This window comes from Citrus sinensis, chromosome 9, assembly GCF_022201045.2.
Source record: "Citrus sinensis cultivar Valencia sweet orange chromosome 9, DVS_A1.0, whole genome shotgun sequence".
Taxonomy (NCBI): domain Eukaryota; kingdom Viridiplantae; phylum Streptophyta; class Magnoliopsida; order Sapindales; family Rutaceae; genus Citrus; species Citrus sinensis.
This window is the reverse complement of record NC_068564.1, coordinates 22,353,883-22,371,715: the sequence shown is the minus strand read 5'-3', so window position 1 is coordinate 22,371,715 and position 17,833 is coordinate 22,353,883. Positions and strand designations below refer to the sequence as shown.

At 32.7% G+C, this 17,833-nt stretch overlaps 3 protein-coding genes across 5 annotated transcripts in view; 1 reads left to right on the top strand and 2 right to left on the bottom strand.

The window, feature by feature from the left end:
* Positions 1-676: 676 nt before the first annotated feature.
* Positions 677-2,623, bottom strand: LOC102627828 (uncharacterized). The gene is made up of 2 exons (XM_006493935.4): positions 2,133-2,623; positions 677-1,759 (listed from the first exon to the last, which is right to left on the bottom strand). The coding sequence occupies exons 1-2, from the start codon at positions 2,526-2,528 to the stop codon at positions 1,124-1,126; spliced, it is 1,032 nt and encodes a 343-aa protein (XP_006493998.2). The 5' UTR covers positions 2,529-2,623; the 3' UTR covers positions 677-1,123.
* Positions 2,624-3,963: 1,340 nt separating this feature from the next.
* On the top strand, positions 3,964-4,438 carry LOC102627536 (small acidic protein 1). The gene has a single exon (XM_006493934.4). The coding sequence runs from the start codon at positions 4,075-4,077 to the stop codon at positions 4,261-4,263; it is 189 nt and encodes a 62-aa protein (XP_006493997.2). The 5' UTR covers positions 3,964-4,074; the 3' UTR covers positions 4,264-4,438.
* A 1,581-nt stretch (positions 4,439-6,019) lies between these two features.
* LOC102627249 (uncharacterized) overlaps positions 6,020-17,833 on the bottom strand; it is a 42,691-nt gene continuing 30,877 nt past the window's right edge. Inside the window, exons 1-18 of one of the 3 annotated variants that reach the window (XM_015525884.3) lie at positions 13,947-14,373; positions 13,814-13,872; positions 13,550-13,631; positions 13,288-13,355; positions 12,855-12,924; positions 12,369-12,450; positions 12,146-12,225; positions 10,594-11,625; positions 10,392-10,454; positions 10,262-10,308; positions 9,388-9,433; positions 9,201-9,280; positions 8,980-9,093; positions 8,287-8,368; positions 7,968-8,093; positions 7,324-7,404; positions 6,613-6,738; positions 6,020-6,392 (exon numbers count right to left, since the gene is read on the bottom strand). In XM_015525884.3, the coding sequence (XP_015381370.2) occupies positions 6,333-6,392; positions 6,613-6,738; positions 7,324-7,404; positions 7,968-8,093; positions 8,287-8,368; positions 8,980-9,093; positions 9,201-9,280; positions 9,388-9,433; positions 10,262-10,308; positions 10,392-10,454; positions 10,594-11,625; positions 12,146-12,225; positions 12,369-12,450; positions 12,855-12,924; positions 13,288-13,355; positions 13,550-13,631; positions 13,814-13,872; positions 13,947-14,264 (2,616 nt within the window). In that variant the 5' untranslated portion in view covers positions 14,265-14,373 and the 3' untranslated portion in view covers positions 6,020-6,332. Of the gene's footprint in view, positions 6,393-6,612; positions 6,739-7,323; positions 7,405-7,967; positions 8,094-8,286; positions 8,369-8,979; positions 9,094-9,200; positions 9,281-9,387; positions 9,434-10,261; positions 10,309-10,391; positions 10,455-10,593; positions 11,626-12,145; positions 12,226-12,368; positions 12,451-12,854; positions 12,925-13,287; positions 13,356-13,549; positions 13,632-13,813; positions 13,873-13,946; positions 14,374-17,833 lie in introns of those variants that run through there. The other 2 variants (XM_006493933.4, XM_052434430.1) reach the window with 2 other exon arrangements.

The following is a 17,833-nucleotide window of genomic DNA, read 5'->3' as shown; positions in this document are numbered from 1 at the left end:
CTTTTGGAGACATTAAACATTCCATATTCCAAAACCAATAACTTCTGATGTGTTTTAGTGGTGAAGCAATATCAACATTTGCTATCTGCATCCCTTGGAGTTAATAAACCTCTTTGAATCTTCATAACCAAATGGATGCAACATTGCAATACAGCAATGGGTATATATAATTAACAACTCCCAATTGTTCCTCGTTGATCATGGTTGAGGGGCAATTGACAGCAGAATGAAATTGGTAATATTCCTCTGCAAAGAGTTGCCCCAGTTGTTGCCCTAAACAACTCGCTGGGAAAAAGAGGGGCTGCAATCCATTTTATTCAGAGGGAATATAGAAAATAAAATCAGGCTAAGACTTGCCACAGCAACTGAAAAGAATTGAAGAGTGAGATTAAACAACATTAAAATACCAGAAAAAAATTGTGCTTATATTCCCATTTTCTGCATTTTCCGGGGAAAAAAGCTTCAGAAGTATGATAGGTCATGAGCTGATAATCGATGAGCATCCTCGAGTGATAATGATAGAATGCGGTGATGTAGCTACTTATGGAGTAAACAACGCTACTTGTTGGAAGATTCGGCACTCAATTTCCAGCATGTACCGATATAAAACGATTCATGTTTGATGGACCAAACTGATTATCTAAGAATGCAGTGGACATTTAGAAAGACCCTCAGATCAAAATAAAATTTTTCTCCTTTTCTCTCTAATAAGTGGAAAAGAAAGGGAAACCGCAAGACATATATTACTATATCTCATGTATCCTACTCAAAGAATATATCTTTACAAGTATGGATGAATCTAAATCTCTTACCACGAATAGGACCAAATTGCTTGATGAGGAAAATTCTCAAAATAAAAACATGAAAACCTTCAAACAGCTCCACTGTCACCAGAGAGGTAAAAGAACTTGGCTCTTGAATGAACCACGATAAGGATTATTTGTGAGCAAATGGACCTTGATGGAAGAACAATTTGATCATGGTTTCAAATTTTCAACCGGGTGAAAAATGGTGAAGCAAGAACATAAACAAACAACCCCTTCAGATTTGGTGACTCAAGCTTAGCAATTTGAAGCAAAATCAAACGAACTGATGGTCCAAGTTCAAGCTTGATCAGGGCAATTCACCAAAACATCTTAGCCCAGAAACCTATAAATGGGAATACGGCAATCAGCAATCTTATTAGCAAGGGTATGTCACTTCTTCTCCCATTCCCACCTACCTTGTCATCCTCAGTCCTCTGTGATTTACTCGTCTCTCTTCTCCCATTCCCGCTTAATTTTTTCTCCTTGGTCGTTTGTGATTTTCTAGGCACTCTTCTCCCATTGCCGCTTAATATTTCCTCCTCGGTCGTTTGTGATTCACTTGTCACTCGAGATGTCCCTTGCATTGGTCTTGCTTCATCCAGAAAATCCCATCCACCAAAGTCAGGCACATCTTGGGTTCCCTTATTAACTGGACCATTATTACTACCCACCCAAGATGGAGTATCCATCTTTTCCTTTGTGGCATCCTGGGCTTCTTCTACTTCTCTGTCTTCCATCTGAACTCTACTAGCATACATGGAGGATGCTTTTCTCCTCACTCTGGACTTGCCTATAGGCTTCCAGTGCGTCATTCCCCACAATTTCTCAAATGCTAACAACAGTAACGACAGCACAAGGTAGAATCCAAATGTCATAAGGAAAGCTTTAAGGCCAGAAGCTAGCATATAGGAGATGACGACGACGGGAAGGAACCAACCAAAGGACTTGAACACCTGCTCCAAACCCATAGGCATAAAAGTACTTGCACATGTCAGAATTACAAGAATGTCCAACCTACCATTTGAACAACCAATATGGTTTCTTTATGACTCTGATGTCTCATATTAAGTGGACGAATCCGAGTAACAGACGTTATGTAACCGAAATCCATCAGAAGAAAGTACATGACAAACGAACGATTATAAATGATTTGATGCAATTTTCACTCGGACATATAGACAATGCCCTACAAACGTGCATGCTATCGCTTAGGAAATGAATGAGTAATCCCAAGCAATATGGCATTTATAGCTGAACAGAGATATACAATATAAAACAAACAATAAAAATTATTAAAAAAACAAAAGGGTAACTGAGAAAATTTACCTTAAAAATCAAGATACTTCCAACGGCTTCATCGAAAATAATCGCAGCCCTTTTCTTGTTAAGCTTTGGAGGCGGGTTCTTAGACCACCACTTTCTTTTCTTCCTCTTTTTCTTCTTTACATTCCCAGTAGAGCTTTGCTCTTCTTCTTCTTCTTCTTCCTCTTCCTCTTGGTTTTCTTCGCTGAAGCTGAAGTTGAAGTTGCGGCCAGCATTGGAGTCCCACTTGCTGGACTTGGGGGAGAGGGCAAATGAGAGACGAAGATGATGATGAAAATGGGAGGTGGTTTTGAGTTGTAAAAAATGAAGATGAGGGACGAAGAAGATGGAGCAGCAGCAGCAGCTGATGATGGGTCTCTGTGATGGTGGTAAAGAAGTGTGGAGAAGACCATTCTCCATTAGCTTGTGCTGTCCATTTGCCACGTTCCTTTTATCTTCTCCATTCAGATTTAGATTCTCGTCTCCACTCGAGACATAAATCTATCTTTCCCAAAGGCACGAACTTAACTAATATTTAAGCCCTTTTTTTTTTTCCAAAAAAACCAAATTAAGATTATTTTTGGAGGGGAAAATTTACAATACATCTAAGATATTATATTAGTTATATAATAAATAGAATAATATTATGATATGCATTTATTTTGTTTGAAAATTGAAAAATGTATGCATTTCCTTTGAAAACATTCTCCGTGAAGAATGTTTCGTTTTTATATTAAAAATATATCAACATATATTTTTTTAACTCTTTACCTGAAATTCACAAAATATTTTGCTTTTTTCAAAATCTAATAAAATATGCACAAAATGACTATTTTGTTTCAGAATATAAAAAAAAAAATTTTTATTGGTTGTTATTTTAGATATTTTTAAATTGTGTTATTATTTTAGATTGAGGAACAAATAGTAAATTGTAAGTCCCCCCACATATATTTGCACGTATGTACGTATGTATGTATAGTCTTTATCTAGTGAGGATATCCTCACTTTGTTAAAATGATGATATCAATAAAATACAAAAAAATATAATTTTTAATATATTAAAAATTGTGTTTTTTTTAATATGTTGGTAGTATCCTCTCTTTAACAAAATTTAATAAAGTGAGAATATCATAGTAGAGAAGATTGATAGGAATAATTATAATGTTTAAAGTTTCCTATACTTGGTTTTGTGATTATTTTGAACATATTTTTTATTGGTGATTTATTACTATTAAAGATTTGTTATTATTGTTGCAAATATGTTATTCAAGATATTTTATATGAGCAGAGTTCTTGATGTATATTGTAAATGAGCTAAAAATTAGCTAGGATGCTTATTTTGTGATTTTAAATTATTGAATTAGTAGGTTTGATGAGTTTACATCAAATTTTAACCATCTTTAATATTTAAAAGATATCTACTTCATTTAGATGAAAAAAATTACTTTCATTCAATTATTTTAATAATTGATGAAGGAATTAAGCCTCCACAATATTTTATGGGGGCTCAAAGTAATAGATTGAGTGGTTAAACAACTTTGTTTTTAAACGAAAAGATTAATAACAAAGATAAAAAGAGATTAGTGTTTATTGACAAATAGATTAGTTAGATAAAGATATCATAGGGCAAAATCAATACAATGGAAGGAGGTTGGCACAAATGTAATTTACATTTAAGATTGGAATAAATGATATGATGTTATTAATGTGAAACTGGACGTATGATTTATTGATAACCGGAATAAAATGATCAGAATTAGGATGAAAAATATAAAGTAATAAAAACAAAAATAATAAATTTAAAAACTTAAATTAGGGGACGTTTTGTAAATTCCTCAAACACTGGGCCAACAGGAGAGAGTGGGAGTGAAAAACGACATCGTAGTTTATTATTATTCTCCCGCTCCTTCGATTCCGTCACTGGAGAGAGAAGGGGGAAAAAGAAAAACCAAAAAAAAAAAAAAAAATGAGGCCGATGCAGATGGAATTCTTCGGAGATATGGAGGATCAGGGAGCCACGGTAGCGATGGACGTTGACGACGTCGACCCACTGGAGATCTTCGGCGAGGGCGTCATCTCCATCGACAACAAGCTCGCCGACGCCGACTTTTTCAACAAGTTCGAGGACGATTTCGATGATGCCGACATCAATTAACCCAAACGACATCGTATCTGTGACCAATTTAGGGTTTTGCTTCTTTTTTTTTCTCGTTTTCTTCAGTCTCATCAGACACTTGTTTCTTGTTTGATATTTTCTGTTGGCAAAATACAAGGGAAACAAGAGCATATGTGACTGATTGATTATTAAATGCATATGGAGTTTTATTTAATTTGAATTTTGTTGGTTGTTTTATTGTTCTATGAATTTAAATTTCTCCAATTAGGGCATCTGTGATGTTAATTTAGGCTTGCGTGAGAAAACTATTATCTTTCTTAGTATTTTTTAGGTTTTATTTAATGTACAACAATAATAATCATGAAAATTTTGGGGTTATTATTTAGTAATAGCAATTGAAAAATGGCAATTTTGAGAAGGCCTTTTTGGGTTCATCCAAAAAGTGATTTGAGGTGGTAATTTCTGATGTCGATAATGTCTTAGCCTTGATTGTAGACATACGATGTGAATTGTAGACAACAATGGTGTTCCTGAGCATTCAATTGTTGTGGGGCTTGTTCGTGTTGCATATTATATGGACAAATCTTTTGGTTACATCTTCTAATGAACATACACTGTGATGTGAGTTGAGATTGACTTTGGGTTTCTTGACGTGTGCTTGATATGTTGGAACTATTAGAAAATCAAGAGGGAACATAGATGTAGATATCTACATTCTGATTTGGTCAGATATATGTTGTCTGTGGTTTCAGTTTTGGAAATGGATTAGGTTTAGGTGTCTTGTTTGATGTCTTCTTAAGAACTTGAGGAAATCTCACGGCAAATCATTAGTTTATTTGGTGCATTCTGAGGGATATTAGGATACTGAGGTTGCATCTTTGTTGGCATTAGTGGTCATGACTTCATTTTCAGGATGTTTTTGAAGGGATAATTTGATGTAGGATCATTTGTGGTTTCCAGTGTCGACTGACCGACAATAAGAATGGATTATACGTAGTTTTATGAAATATCTTTCAAATGCTTGATCTTTCTGTGGAGGCCTCAGTTTTGTGTAGGATGGACCTGTGGTTCATAGTGAAAGCTCTTTCTTTCTAATAGAAGTTTTTGTTATCATGATATGTCCTTGATCTAACATCCAAGAACGTTTCCATAAAATTGATATGTGATGTGCACGATAATAAATAAGTTGTCGCGAGACTTTTTTGCGTAATTGAATCTGCATTCATTTTGCCATTAAAAATGGGTTCTGATAATTATTTGCAGTTCATTCACCATCAAGTTCAGTATATATTCCTTAATGGTTGCAAAAAAGCTCTTTCTTTCTAATAGAAGTTTTTGTTATCATGATATGTCCTTGATCTAACATCCAAGAACGTTTCCATAAAATTGATATGTGATGTGCACGATAATAAATAAGTTGTCGCGAGACTTTTTTGCGTAATTGAATCTGCATTCATTTTGCCATTAAAAATGGTTTCTGATAATTATTTGCAGTTCATTCACCATCAAGTTCAGTATATATTCCTTAATGGTTGCAATTGACATGTGTGATTTGCTTATTTGCGGCCTCTTGCATTTTTGGAAATTTCCATTCTTTAATAATGCATCACTTTGCATTGTGAATATTCTGAAACTGTGATATATGATCTTGTTTCAGAAGTTTATCCTTTGCCTATCTTATTAGGCAACTTTTGCTGTCCGTTTGCTTTCATTTTTTTTATCCCCCAGTTAACCTTTTAGTGTGTTCTTGACCATTATTAAGAACTTCAAATGCAAACCAGACAGAATAACAAAATCACAAGTGAAGCCTGTAAACGACATATATCAGTCAAAGAAGATTACAGATAGTCTAAAAGATATTTTTTTTCCCCAAAATTACATGTCTTCTTAACCATACCAATTATTGGTGCCCCTTTGCATCCTATGAAAGCCAGCATATAAAGAATAAAGTTAAAGAAGATTAGTGACTGTACAACTTTACACATGATTGCTGATTTACAATTCCAGCTACACCGCTTGACTGATAACACTTGCAACACTGACCAAGTCAAGTTTTATGGTAAACTTGGCCGCTGGCCCTGAGCCATACCATGCCATTCCTAGCTGATTCAAGCGCTGCTTTCTTCACTCTGAGACACAGCTGCAGGTTGGTAATATTTTCTCACATTCTGAAGAAGAAAAACAAAATTTGATATTAACATCACACAATTTGACTGGTTAACTGTGTATGGGCAATGTAGATAAAAACATTTAAATGGACTTTCAATTTGAATCAAAGGAAACTAGAAAGGGATTCAATTTTTGTACTTGCAGCGGAGTGCCTATCAAAATAACTCTTTAAGGATTCAAAAAAGAATGTTAATACTTGTCTAACTTGATATTCTATACCTCTAAGAGTGATATGTAATAGAAATCCTCCATATGCTGCATAAGTGCGCTTCCATCTCGAATTGCACGAAATATATTTATCTCAGTTTGCAATATCTTTTCAATAAGTTCCTTCTCACCTTTCATCTGCAAAAATGTTCTCAATCACCAAGAATCAGAAACCACAAAGCAACTGTGAAATGAATATAAACTACTGGTGCAGTGTCAGCTGCCCTTTATGTCAAGGAATAATTAAGTGAGGCATACAATAACAACAAATCACACAGTAGAACAATTTTCCCGTATGAGGCATCATTAACCCAGCCTCCGCAGAGGTTACACAACAGGATCATATACTGCATTTAGCATTAATTCAATATTTATACATGCATTATTTAGTTCACCCCGCAATCTAATAACTGGTTAGACACATTGTTTTCAAGGATAAAGGGGACATAAAAGCTTAAAAGTTTATTGATGCAGACAGATTTCTTAATTCTGTCAAGAAAAGCACAAGAAGAGTCAATGGGACTTCTCTTGTTTTCAAGCAACAGCATACAAAAGTGAAGAAAATGAGAAACCCATGCTTGTTTTGTGAGTTTTTATAAAGACTACATAGGAAAGTAATGTGATATCTATCAACTCATAATTCGGCATTCAATACCTCTAGGATAATCTTAGTCGAGATTTAAGATAAAAAATAAATAAATAATCAAAAGACAGGAAACGTACAAATTCACTGACGAGAACATCAGGTGTGGCCTCCCCAATCACGTCACCTTGATAACCATCTTTTAAAACCTCCATAGCAGCCTGCACAGCACATTTTTAAAGAAGTAGCTGCATTCATTAGCTAAGAGTAATGTACTGGGTATGCAGGAAACAAGAAAAAGAAGATTTTAGAGCCTATAATATGTACCATTTCAGACTGCACATATTGACTAATTCCAATTTAACTAATATGCGAATTGCACAGGAAATTAATGAGATAGTGCCAGGAAGAAGTGGTTTTAAATTTATTGGAAGAAGAACCAAAGCAAATGAAACTGCTTTACTTATGGTTCCACAATTGCTGCAGTTCTAACATCAGAAAGCTGCATATTATAACGTAGAAAAGGCTCGTTTCTTTAAGGTAAAATCAACATATTTTAGCAGTGAAACTATTTTTTTTTCTCTTTAAACACATCAACTAGATTTATTAATAAGTGACATGACAACTAAGCAGCCGAATCATAAACTTAGTTAATATGACAATTGTTTTAACCCTATATTTGTGCGGCATACAGTATCTATCCCAAGGAAAATTCATGCAACTTGGAGAATGCTCCATGTAATTTGAGATTTAAAAAGAGAATGGAACTGAATAAATGACCCACCAAAGCATCTTTTAGCTCTCCAGCAACCAGATACACGGGCTGAGCAACATGGCAATAGCCCATCAAGCGCGGAACTGTTGGTATTATGTCTCTGGGATTTACAACTCTCCAGCTATCTTTAACTTTCTGTAAACATGAGTATTGAAGGACATTTAGACATGACTGAACATATTTTAATGTCCACAACTTTAGATATGAAAGCAAGACGACCTCAACAGTTGTAAGCCATAATGAAAACAGAAGCTAGCCACAGATCAGCATATAGAAAATTAGCAAATAACTGAAAAGAACTTTAAAATCTTAAAAAGTGTGTCATTACCTCATTATAAACATCAGCAAATCTTTTGTTACCAACTCTAGGAGATCCAAAGTTATACATGGTCACAAATATTGCTCCTTGCCTAATGCAGACAAAAATGATGTAGATAAGAAATCACAAAACACATATGGTTTATCAGCAATAATATGATTCAGGAATTTCTAAGTTTATTCAAGACATCTCAAATTCATGTCATAAAACTGATTTCCTGAAATACGACCAATTACTGTTCAATCAGGAAGAAACAACTCGTATTTACCACCTGGTGAAGACATTACCAAGGTATTAAACTCAAACTATACTTCCAGGTATTCATATGTTCAGTAATTTTTTTAATTTTTTTTTTGGGGGCCCAGTATTTGTTTAGCATGACTTTGATTATGATGTTCTTCAGCATTCGCAATAATATAAAATAAATCAATAAATCATTATTTAAAGTATAACAGCTTCACTGGCAATAAAATTGGAACCACATTATTTCTCAATTTTGAATTCTAACCAATTGCTAATCAACTAATAAAATTGGAACCAGATTATTTCTCATTTTTGAATTCTAACCAATTGCTAATCAACTTATGCAAAAAAAAGGGCTTCGAATAGAGCATTAAAGACAAAAAGGATTCTCGCAGTCAACCTCAGCAGTTTGGGTCCTATGGAATTGAATTTTAGTTTAGTTGTAGCAAAATAACTCACTTTGCTAATTGACTTGATGAAAGTTCAAGGGCAAAGAGGGTGGCTAATGCACCACCCAAACTATGACCAGTCACATAAACATGCCACTTGTCCAATGGTCCAGCACTATCATCTCTGCAAAAAGAAACAGAGAGGAGATTCTTTGTCAAAAGAAGTTCAGATTTCAATGGTGTGATATATTAGATTTCAGGATAAGATAATTAGATTTAAGGACAACTTACTTAAAACCTATTGACAGTTTTAACAGGGAGATGATCCTTATTCTGACTGAATCATATGCACTTAAAAAACCACCATGAACCTGCAGAAATTAAGCCACCAATCATAAGTTAAAGAAGATGATATTAATAATATGCAAATTGTTAAAGTATTCCAAATAGCCATCCAATTCTAGAATTATCTGCATACCTGAACTTCTTGCTTGAAGTCCCCACCAATCCTTTCAGGGTTTAGCCTATAGAGTTGGCCAAAAAACAGAATTAAAAAGCAATAACATGATGTAATTTTCTATAGTTCTATTTCATACTATTTAAAGAAAATCTAGAAATAACAACCGAGGCAAAGGCCTAGCTCCACTAGCCAGTGGGCAGCCTTACCAAAACTTAGGTCTTGAGTTCAAATCTCATGTAGTCTGTGCATGTGTTTATTTAATAAAAGTTTTAAAATAAGTAATAATAACCAAGTCGGCACATATTACATAAAAAAACTAAAATTATCCCTGGCTGTAAGCTACACTTAATTGGGTTTAAAAGGGAGGAAAAAAAGAATAAAAAAAGAATATGTAAGTGCAAAAATAACAAAGAATGAGATAAAAGAAAAATGATTGCAGTAAACTGCTGCTTGACTTTTGATTTATTGCTCAGCTGGAAGCTCATTTCTGCTCTGCATTCTGTCCATTTCTTTTATTTTAGTAACAACAGAATTGCAACTCATATTATTGATGGACAACCTTTGCACGGTAATTTGTGCTCAGAAAATCAATTGAGAACCATTTTCAAGACGCACAGTGGTCTAATCAATTAGATACATTGACTGTAAAAATAAATGCCAAAAAATAGAATCACTATACAAGTCAGAAAGTGGATAGATTTCAGGGATCAAGATCTTCTCATGATTTGACCTATTCTGAGCAAAATTAACTCATATGATTGGTGGTTAATAAATTAAAAAATAAAAATATTCTAATTGTACACTAGTACTAAAAAATAGGTGGCACAAGATCTTTAAAATTTCTAAAGAGTTCAAATCAGAAGAGGATCCTAATCCATATTTCAGACCATACCCAACTGGAGCTAGCATCAGATCGGTTCGCAAGTCCTTCCAGCTTGTCTGGAAAATCAATTTATATGATCAATTTAAAATGAAAGCTAATGAGCACAACTCCACAAAGTCAAACAAGAAAAATATCATACTTGTTCTGTCCCTCTAAAGGCAACAACCAATCTTCTCCATGCAGAATCACGCCAAATTGCTACCTGTAGATTCATCCTCTAACTTCAAATTGAGGCATTTTACAACATAGATTATTCTAAAACATCTTTTTTTAATTTTAATTTTATTTTTATGCGTTGAAGTCCATGAAAGAAAAAGGATAACGATGAGATAATATATCACCTGAGTATCTGTGGATTCATTATCTAGGAAACAAATTTTCTCAAATTCAGACTTGATAAAACTTGGATGACCCAGTGAAGAAGCAAGCATTGCCCAAGCCTCCATGGCAGTTTCTGCAGTAGAAAAGAGTGCTTTCATCTCCTCCGCTTTCTTTTCATCCAACATTGAACCATCAATTGATCTAGGTAACTTCTCACTCAGAAGATATCGTGAAGCATCATCTTCTACTTCGGAAGAAGATTCTCCTTTAGTTTCATCCTTATTCAATTGAGAAACAGCTGTAGTTAAAACCATTAATGCTCCTAAAACAGAATCAGTTTGCTTTAATAAATCCTTTGTCGCCTTCTTAATGTCTGGAAGTGCAGACTGAATTGCATTACTGGTTGATGAGCCACTTGCTTTATCATTATCAACATCCTGAACTTGTGGTGTTGCCAGCCCTGATTCAACATAGTTTGCTTCTGCTATTTTCTGTGACTGTAAGCCAGCTCTATTTAACAAGTCAAATGCATCCCACTTTAATTTTTCTGGTACAGGGAGACCAAGTTTCTGAACAACATTTTGATTGACAATATCAGCAAAGTTCTTCCAGAATTGTTTATCAGATTTCTTAGTTTCAGTAACTTGTGCCATCACTTCAGAGGTATCTCCTTCATCCATAGCAGCTTTGTGAGTGTAAATTTCTTCCACATTGCTCTCTTCATTGCTGCCTGTGTTGTTCACAGAGATGTCTGAACTGCTCTCCATCTTAGAAGGCATATCTGACACAACAGCACCATTCTCAGATTTTTCTTCACCTTCTATTTGAAGATCACCACTGCTTGAAGACTGATCCTTCAAAATATAGGCATCATTGAATGATTTCAATTGCCCAAAAGCATAATCTACAAACTGACGAGCTGACACACCCTCAGAACCACCAACCATCTTCAGAGCAGACTCAAAACCATTTTTCTTAAGAAATTCAGACACGAAGGGGAGCTTCCACCACTTCTTTTCCTCTTGAATTTCATCAAAACTTTTATAACTGACCTGAAAACTCAGCAATTTTACATATATGTGAGAGCATATACCAAACAAAACTGGTTTGCTGACAAAATTCTGTTGGTTCACCAAAATAAACAAGTAAATTAGTGACGCCAAGACACTGAGAATTTCCACAAGAAGAAAGAAGTTATGGATAACCAGTCTGCAACCTAATACCAGCCTCTGCAGAATGAAAACCCAAGCAAATAGAGCTCTAATATGTATCTTAACATCTTCATTTATCAAGGAGACCAGTATCCCAGAATTAAGTTTACGTTTCAGATCAATAAGAATCTCCTTTGAAAGATTATGCATTGAGGTACCAGTTTCTGAAGAAATGAAATATTTATCTGTAAGTATTTTGTTGTGCAATGACTAGCATCTTTGCATAGAACAGCTCCTTCAAGTATTTCCAGACACACAGAGTGAACTTAAACCTTGAAAACATATATTCTCTTGACAAAGAAGTAACAGAAACATTCTTTCTGATCAACCATAGAAATTTTCTTTAACCAGATCAACTTACCTCTAGCTGTAACGTTCCACCACCCCCCATTCCTTCCAACTCCAACAGCACTTCATGTGAATCTCCTAACAAAACACATACTTTATTTGATCATTAATAACTATTTGAAGACCCACACCTTGCTCAATAATGGATGCATAATTCAGCAACTTAAAAGCTAGGCAACCATGATGATTCATCATTTTAATATTAACTCCATGCATGAGATTCATTGAATTCTCACCATCACAGAGGCTCTCCAGATTTAAGCCTGCGTTGCCCATGCGTTTATGAGGAGTAACAAAGTTGGCATCCCAAGCTGCAATCTAACATTTGATACAGCATGTTAACAAAATTAATACGCAATGTTGCTATGAAATTTATGAAATAACAATTCAAAATAAATTAATAATTAGACTAGGACTGAAGCCTACAGAATTATAACAGAATTTAAAGTTCGAAACAAGGGTCTGTATTATACAAGTGATCTCAGTGTGGCAAAATCAAACAAATTTATAACACTCCTCTATATATATATATATATATATATATATATATATATATATATATATATATCTGTCTGTGTCTGAATTTGTCTGAACATCAGTGGTTTCTGTATTACCCATCATTACATATCAAGATAACAGCTACATAAGGAATTAATAAATAGTGGAATGAAGAACATATACACTGCAAAATTGATAAGTGATTCAAAGAGAAGCATGTAGACCTTAAGACTTCTCGTCGCAGGCAGCTTAATGTTAATAGTAAAGTCTTCATTCCATGTCGGCTCCTTCGTCCTACAATCATCCAGTTATTAGTATATATACAAGTCTAATTCGGCTTTAAATTGACAGAAGGCGTACCCTATAAATTTGAATAAAGATGGATATCATTACGCTCAGGACTTAGGTAACTTTACTTGTCCACTCAGGGGAATGGCCTGAATGGTTAAATTAAAGTGATTGCAAACAGCTCAATTACATTATTTATTATTAAACAATATAGAAAAAAAAAATTCTAATCTTGTTCAGCCAAAAGTCGAGCAATGTAACAGAATATACAAGTAATCAGAAATTTCTGAGTTTCTTTAACATCATCAAAGGAAAGCCAGAGAAACTAAAGGGACCGCCAAATATAGAGAATGACTATAGCTCACGTACCCCCATTTAACATTACTTTTGACTACCTGACCATCTAATTCCATGATCACATAAGGATCGCTTGTTCCCTGAAAGCCAGTGGAACATGTATGAGTAATATTAAAACAAATGTAAAAACCAAATGAGTGACTTCTAACTTGTGAAAGTAACTTTCCATTTCAGTATAGACAAAAATTTCATAGCAATATTGAACCAATATTCAATAACTGGTTTTGATCACAGCAAATAGAAATACCAACAAAGCTGAAGAAGAATAACTTACCCAAGGATCCATGGCAGGTAGATGAAAACCCTTCTTCAACTTTATAAATAATTGGCCATCATATATCTCACGCACAAAAGACCTGCACATAAATTAACAAAATTTATATTTTTAAATGATTTTGCAAAATCAAGATCTCTTTCCTAGTTCATCACCGAGTTCACTTCTATCATTCTATGTATCAATTCACAAAGTATGAGCACACACAAAAAACAGCATCAACTAAATGATAAGCTTGTGACTAGTGTGAAAATGGCAACATACTCAGAGAGATACACAATCTTGCAACCTGCAGCATCAACTTCTTTTCTCCCAACACTCTCCTAATCACAAAGAGAAATCAAATAAATCACGTGCGCACAAAAATTAAAAGAAAAATTAAGTTAAAGTTACTTACAGAAGGGGTTGTGTAAGCCTCAAATGCAAACCCAGCAAGAATAACAGCAAGATTAATATCAAACGGTGGCCTTTCATCTTGTTCTTTATCTTCAACCTTATCAATCTCAGCATCCTTTGTTTTGCAAAAACAGCAAACCGAGTAAACCTTATCCCCTTTGGTTTTATAGCTTTCTGGGCAAGGGAAGACCAACTTAACTTTCCCAGAAAATGGTTTCTGAGGGAAGTTGAGACACTGAAGCTGGTGAAACCTGGGCAAAGAGGGTAGGTAACTGGGACAGACTTGTAACTTCATGCTGTGATCTTGAAGGGAAGCCATTAGTAAAGTGGAGTGAAGTGACAGTTGCAGCAGTTGTGTGGTGCAATAAAATAAATTAAAACATTTTAGAACAAGTGTCAGTGGCGCGCGCGTCTGCGTGTTATCGCACGTAATTGGAGAAGAAAAGAAGCTTTGAGAAAGATGTGGGAGACAAGTGGCTACAGCTCCTTGGTAGAAATTTAACGGCATTATGCACGGACAGTTTACTGTTAAATAAATTTCGAATTTCTTTTTATTTTATTTTTTATTTTACTAATTTTTATTTTTTTTAATATTTTCCTTTTCTCTAAGAAGACCAAAATGGACGTACCTATTGGTATCAGTTAAGGATGATAATGGATATAACCCGCTGCGGGTTTGTCCATTAACAAATCTACACATAAAATTTTCAAATTACTAAATTTATGCGCAACCCGTAGTGGGTTTTTATTTTTTTAAAAAAAAACCCGCTGTATGTTTTAAAAATTACCAAATTTACTTGTAAGTCGCAACCTACAATGGACTTTTTGTGGATTTTTTTTTATTTAAAATCACAAATATTAACAAATACTTTTAATAACATATAAAAACTTCAATTATATAATTCAAACCGTAAATTTATAACAATAGCCTAAAAAAACATATAGAATACTCAATTCTAAATTTTATCAATGTAAATAAGAAATTAAAATTTTAAGATTAAAAGAACTATAAAAAATATATTAATCTAACATAAAAATATTTCTATCATAGGCAAATCATCATCACTAGTATCAATACTTTATTCCATCTTTTAATCAATATACAAACGTTATCAAGTATTGACAATATTAGCAAGTAAATTTTTATACAACCACCGTCATCAATTAATTAAACAAATAAAAATCCAATTTTAGTAAGCAATCATTAAGTCATTCAAGCAAAACAAACAAAATCAATCAAATTAAAATAAAATAACAGTGATATTAAAATTGAAAATTATAAAATTTCTACTTATTGAAAGCTTATTGTGTTTGTGTGTATGTATATGCTATAGTGAGATAGGTTAGGTTTAGAAATTAGAAACATCAGGTTTAAGATTAGGAACTTTAATTTACATATATTTATGATTAAATTTTTTAATGTAATTTTTATGATCTAAATAAAAAATATAAATAATTAAAATAAAAAATGTAGGTTGGCAGATAACCACGCTGGTATCTGATGGATTTTTTTTCTTAATATGAAACCCACCCACAACTCGCAATAGGTTTAAATTTAAAATACAAAACCTGCCCGCAACCCACAAAATTACCCACAGTGGGTGGATTTTTGTCGGGAATTTGGGAAGGTTTGTGGGTTGGTAGGTAGTTTTGTCGTCCCTAACAATAATAGATTATCATACTCACACTCGTAAAAAAATTAAATTAGCAAATCTGCCAGCAATTGCAACAGATTTTTATTTTTTAAAAGAAAAATTATCTCTACACTATTTTTGTTTTGTCGAATTACATCTAACTACCACAAAATTTTAACATGTTCTTTACACAATTTTTTTCTTAAATCAATCAACCACTTTGATACTAAAAAAGTGTCTATTTTACCCCTAAATGAATCAAAAGACAATTTTTTTCTACAAAATTTTGAAAAATAAAAAAATTATAATTACAAGAATACCGCTAAATTTAATAAAATAAACAAATATCAAAATCTAAGTTTCTAATTTTTTATAATTATAACTCCATTAAAAAATAATCATGTTAAGTTTTTGTATTTATAATTTCATTTAATTTTTGTAATTAAATTAAGTATAGGAAAGTTTAATAAAAATTAACATGAAGAGAAAAGCTCCTTGCTCACTATAATTATTGTAAACTTCCTTATTAAAAAACTTCACTATATAAATTAAATGAAATTATTATTACAAAAAATTAACATGATAATTTTTCAATGAAATTATAATTATAAAAAAATTAACGTCTTGGATCTTGAGATTTATTTGTTTTAATAAATTCAAGGGTATTCTTGTAATTATAATTTTTATTTTTCAAAATTTTGTAGAATAAAATAGTTTTTTAATTCATTTAATGATAAAATGATTATTTTTCTGTATCAAGGTGATTGATTGATACAAGTTTAGAAATAAAAGTGGTGCAATGAACATATCCAAACTTTATGATGATTAGATGTACATATATCAAAACAAAAGTGGCGGAGAGATAAAAAAAAAAACTGCATATTGTGGTTTTTAATATTATCAAACCCATCCGCAACACATAGCAAACTTTTTGTGGGTTTTAAAATAAAATATTAAAAACTACTATTAATAACACATAAAAAATTAAATTTCATAATTCAGACAATAAATTTATGACAACAACCTTAAAAATCTACATATAGTACTCAATTCTATATTTTATTAACATAAATAGAAAATTAAAATTTCAACATTAAATGATTAAAACAAATAATATAATATTTCCATTTAGGCAAATGATCATAACTAATATCAATGTCATACTCCATCTTTTAATTAATATACAAGTATTATCAACAATATTAACAAGTAAATCTTATACAACTATTGTTAACAATTAATAAACAAATAAAAACCCAACTTTTGTAAGCAATTATTGGGTTAGTAAAACAAACAAAATCAATCAATTAAAATAAAATATCAATAATATTAAGCTTGATTCTAAAATTTTGTAGTTATTAAAAGCTTATTGTGTATGCGTGTGTGTGAGTATATATATATATATATATATAGTGAGATATGTTAAGTTTAGGAATTAAGAACTTTAACTTACATATATTTGTGATTAAATTTTTATGATTAAAATTATAAATATAAATAATTAAAATAAAGAATGCGTTCAGCCCATATCTGCGTAGGAATCTGACGGCTTTTTTCTTAATACCAAACCCACCACAATCCTCAATGAGTTTCAATTTGAAATAAAAAAAAACCCGCCCATAACCTACAAATAATACCCGCAATAAGTGAATTCATACATTCCAACACATAGCTTACCAATTTTTCAAATTCATACTTTCCAAGATTATAGAGTACATACATTTGTATTATATAAATTGCTGATAGAATTTATTTCAATAAATTTCTATTGAGAAGGCAATAAAATTTATTGTGAATACAATATACCACAATATGTAATTTTTTAATATATAAAAATAATTATGATAGTGCCGTTCCTTTGTTTTAAAAACGGATAATAGATATTGTAACTATCTATTTGATGAAGTTACAAGAGTTAAAAATGCTTGTTTATCTTGCTTTTAAAGGGAATAGTGTTACCACTTAAAATTTTTATCGTTAACTTTTCAACTAAAACTTTAAGGCCTTTTTTTTAATAGAAAAAGGAAGCCTAACAAAAGGCTAAGGCAGAATCAAATGAGGGTGCGCAATCCCTATACAATCATGGTACAACCAAAAATTAAGTCCCACTGGTGGCGTCTGAAAATATTGTAAACCTAAAGCCATTGTTACAGCAAGATTAGCAAGATAATCAGCTGCAAAATTTGGCTCCAGTAGTTGTGTCTCAAGATAATCTGCCGGTCGCTGTTCAAAAAATCTTTAACACCTCCCAATA

What these genes read in the sequence shown, in the direction of transcription:
- LOC102627536 (XM_006493934.4), top strand. Translation starts at nt 4,075, where the DNA reads ATGAGGCCGATGCAGATGGAATTCTTCGGAGATATGGAGGATCAGGGA.
- LOC102627828 (XM_006493935.4), bottom strand. Translation starts at nt 2,528, where the DNA reads ATGGAGAATGGTCTTCTCCACACTTCTTTACCACCATCACAGAGACCC. An exon ending in GAAGTATCTTGATTTTTAAG is followed by an intron (nt 1,760 to 2,132) that starts GTAAATTTTCTC and finishes GGTTTGGAGCAG; the next exon opens with GTGTTCAAGTCCTTTGGTTG.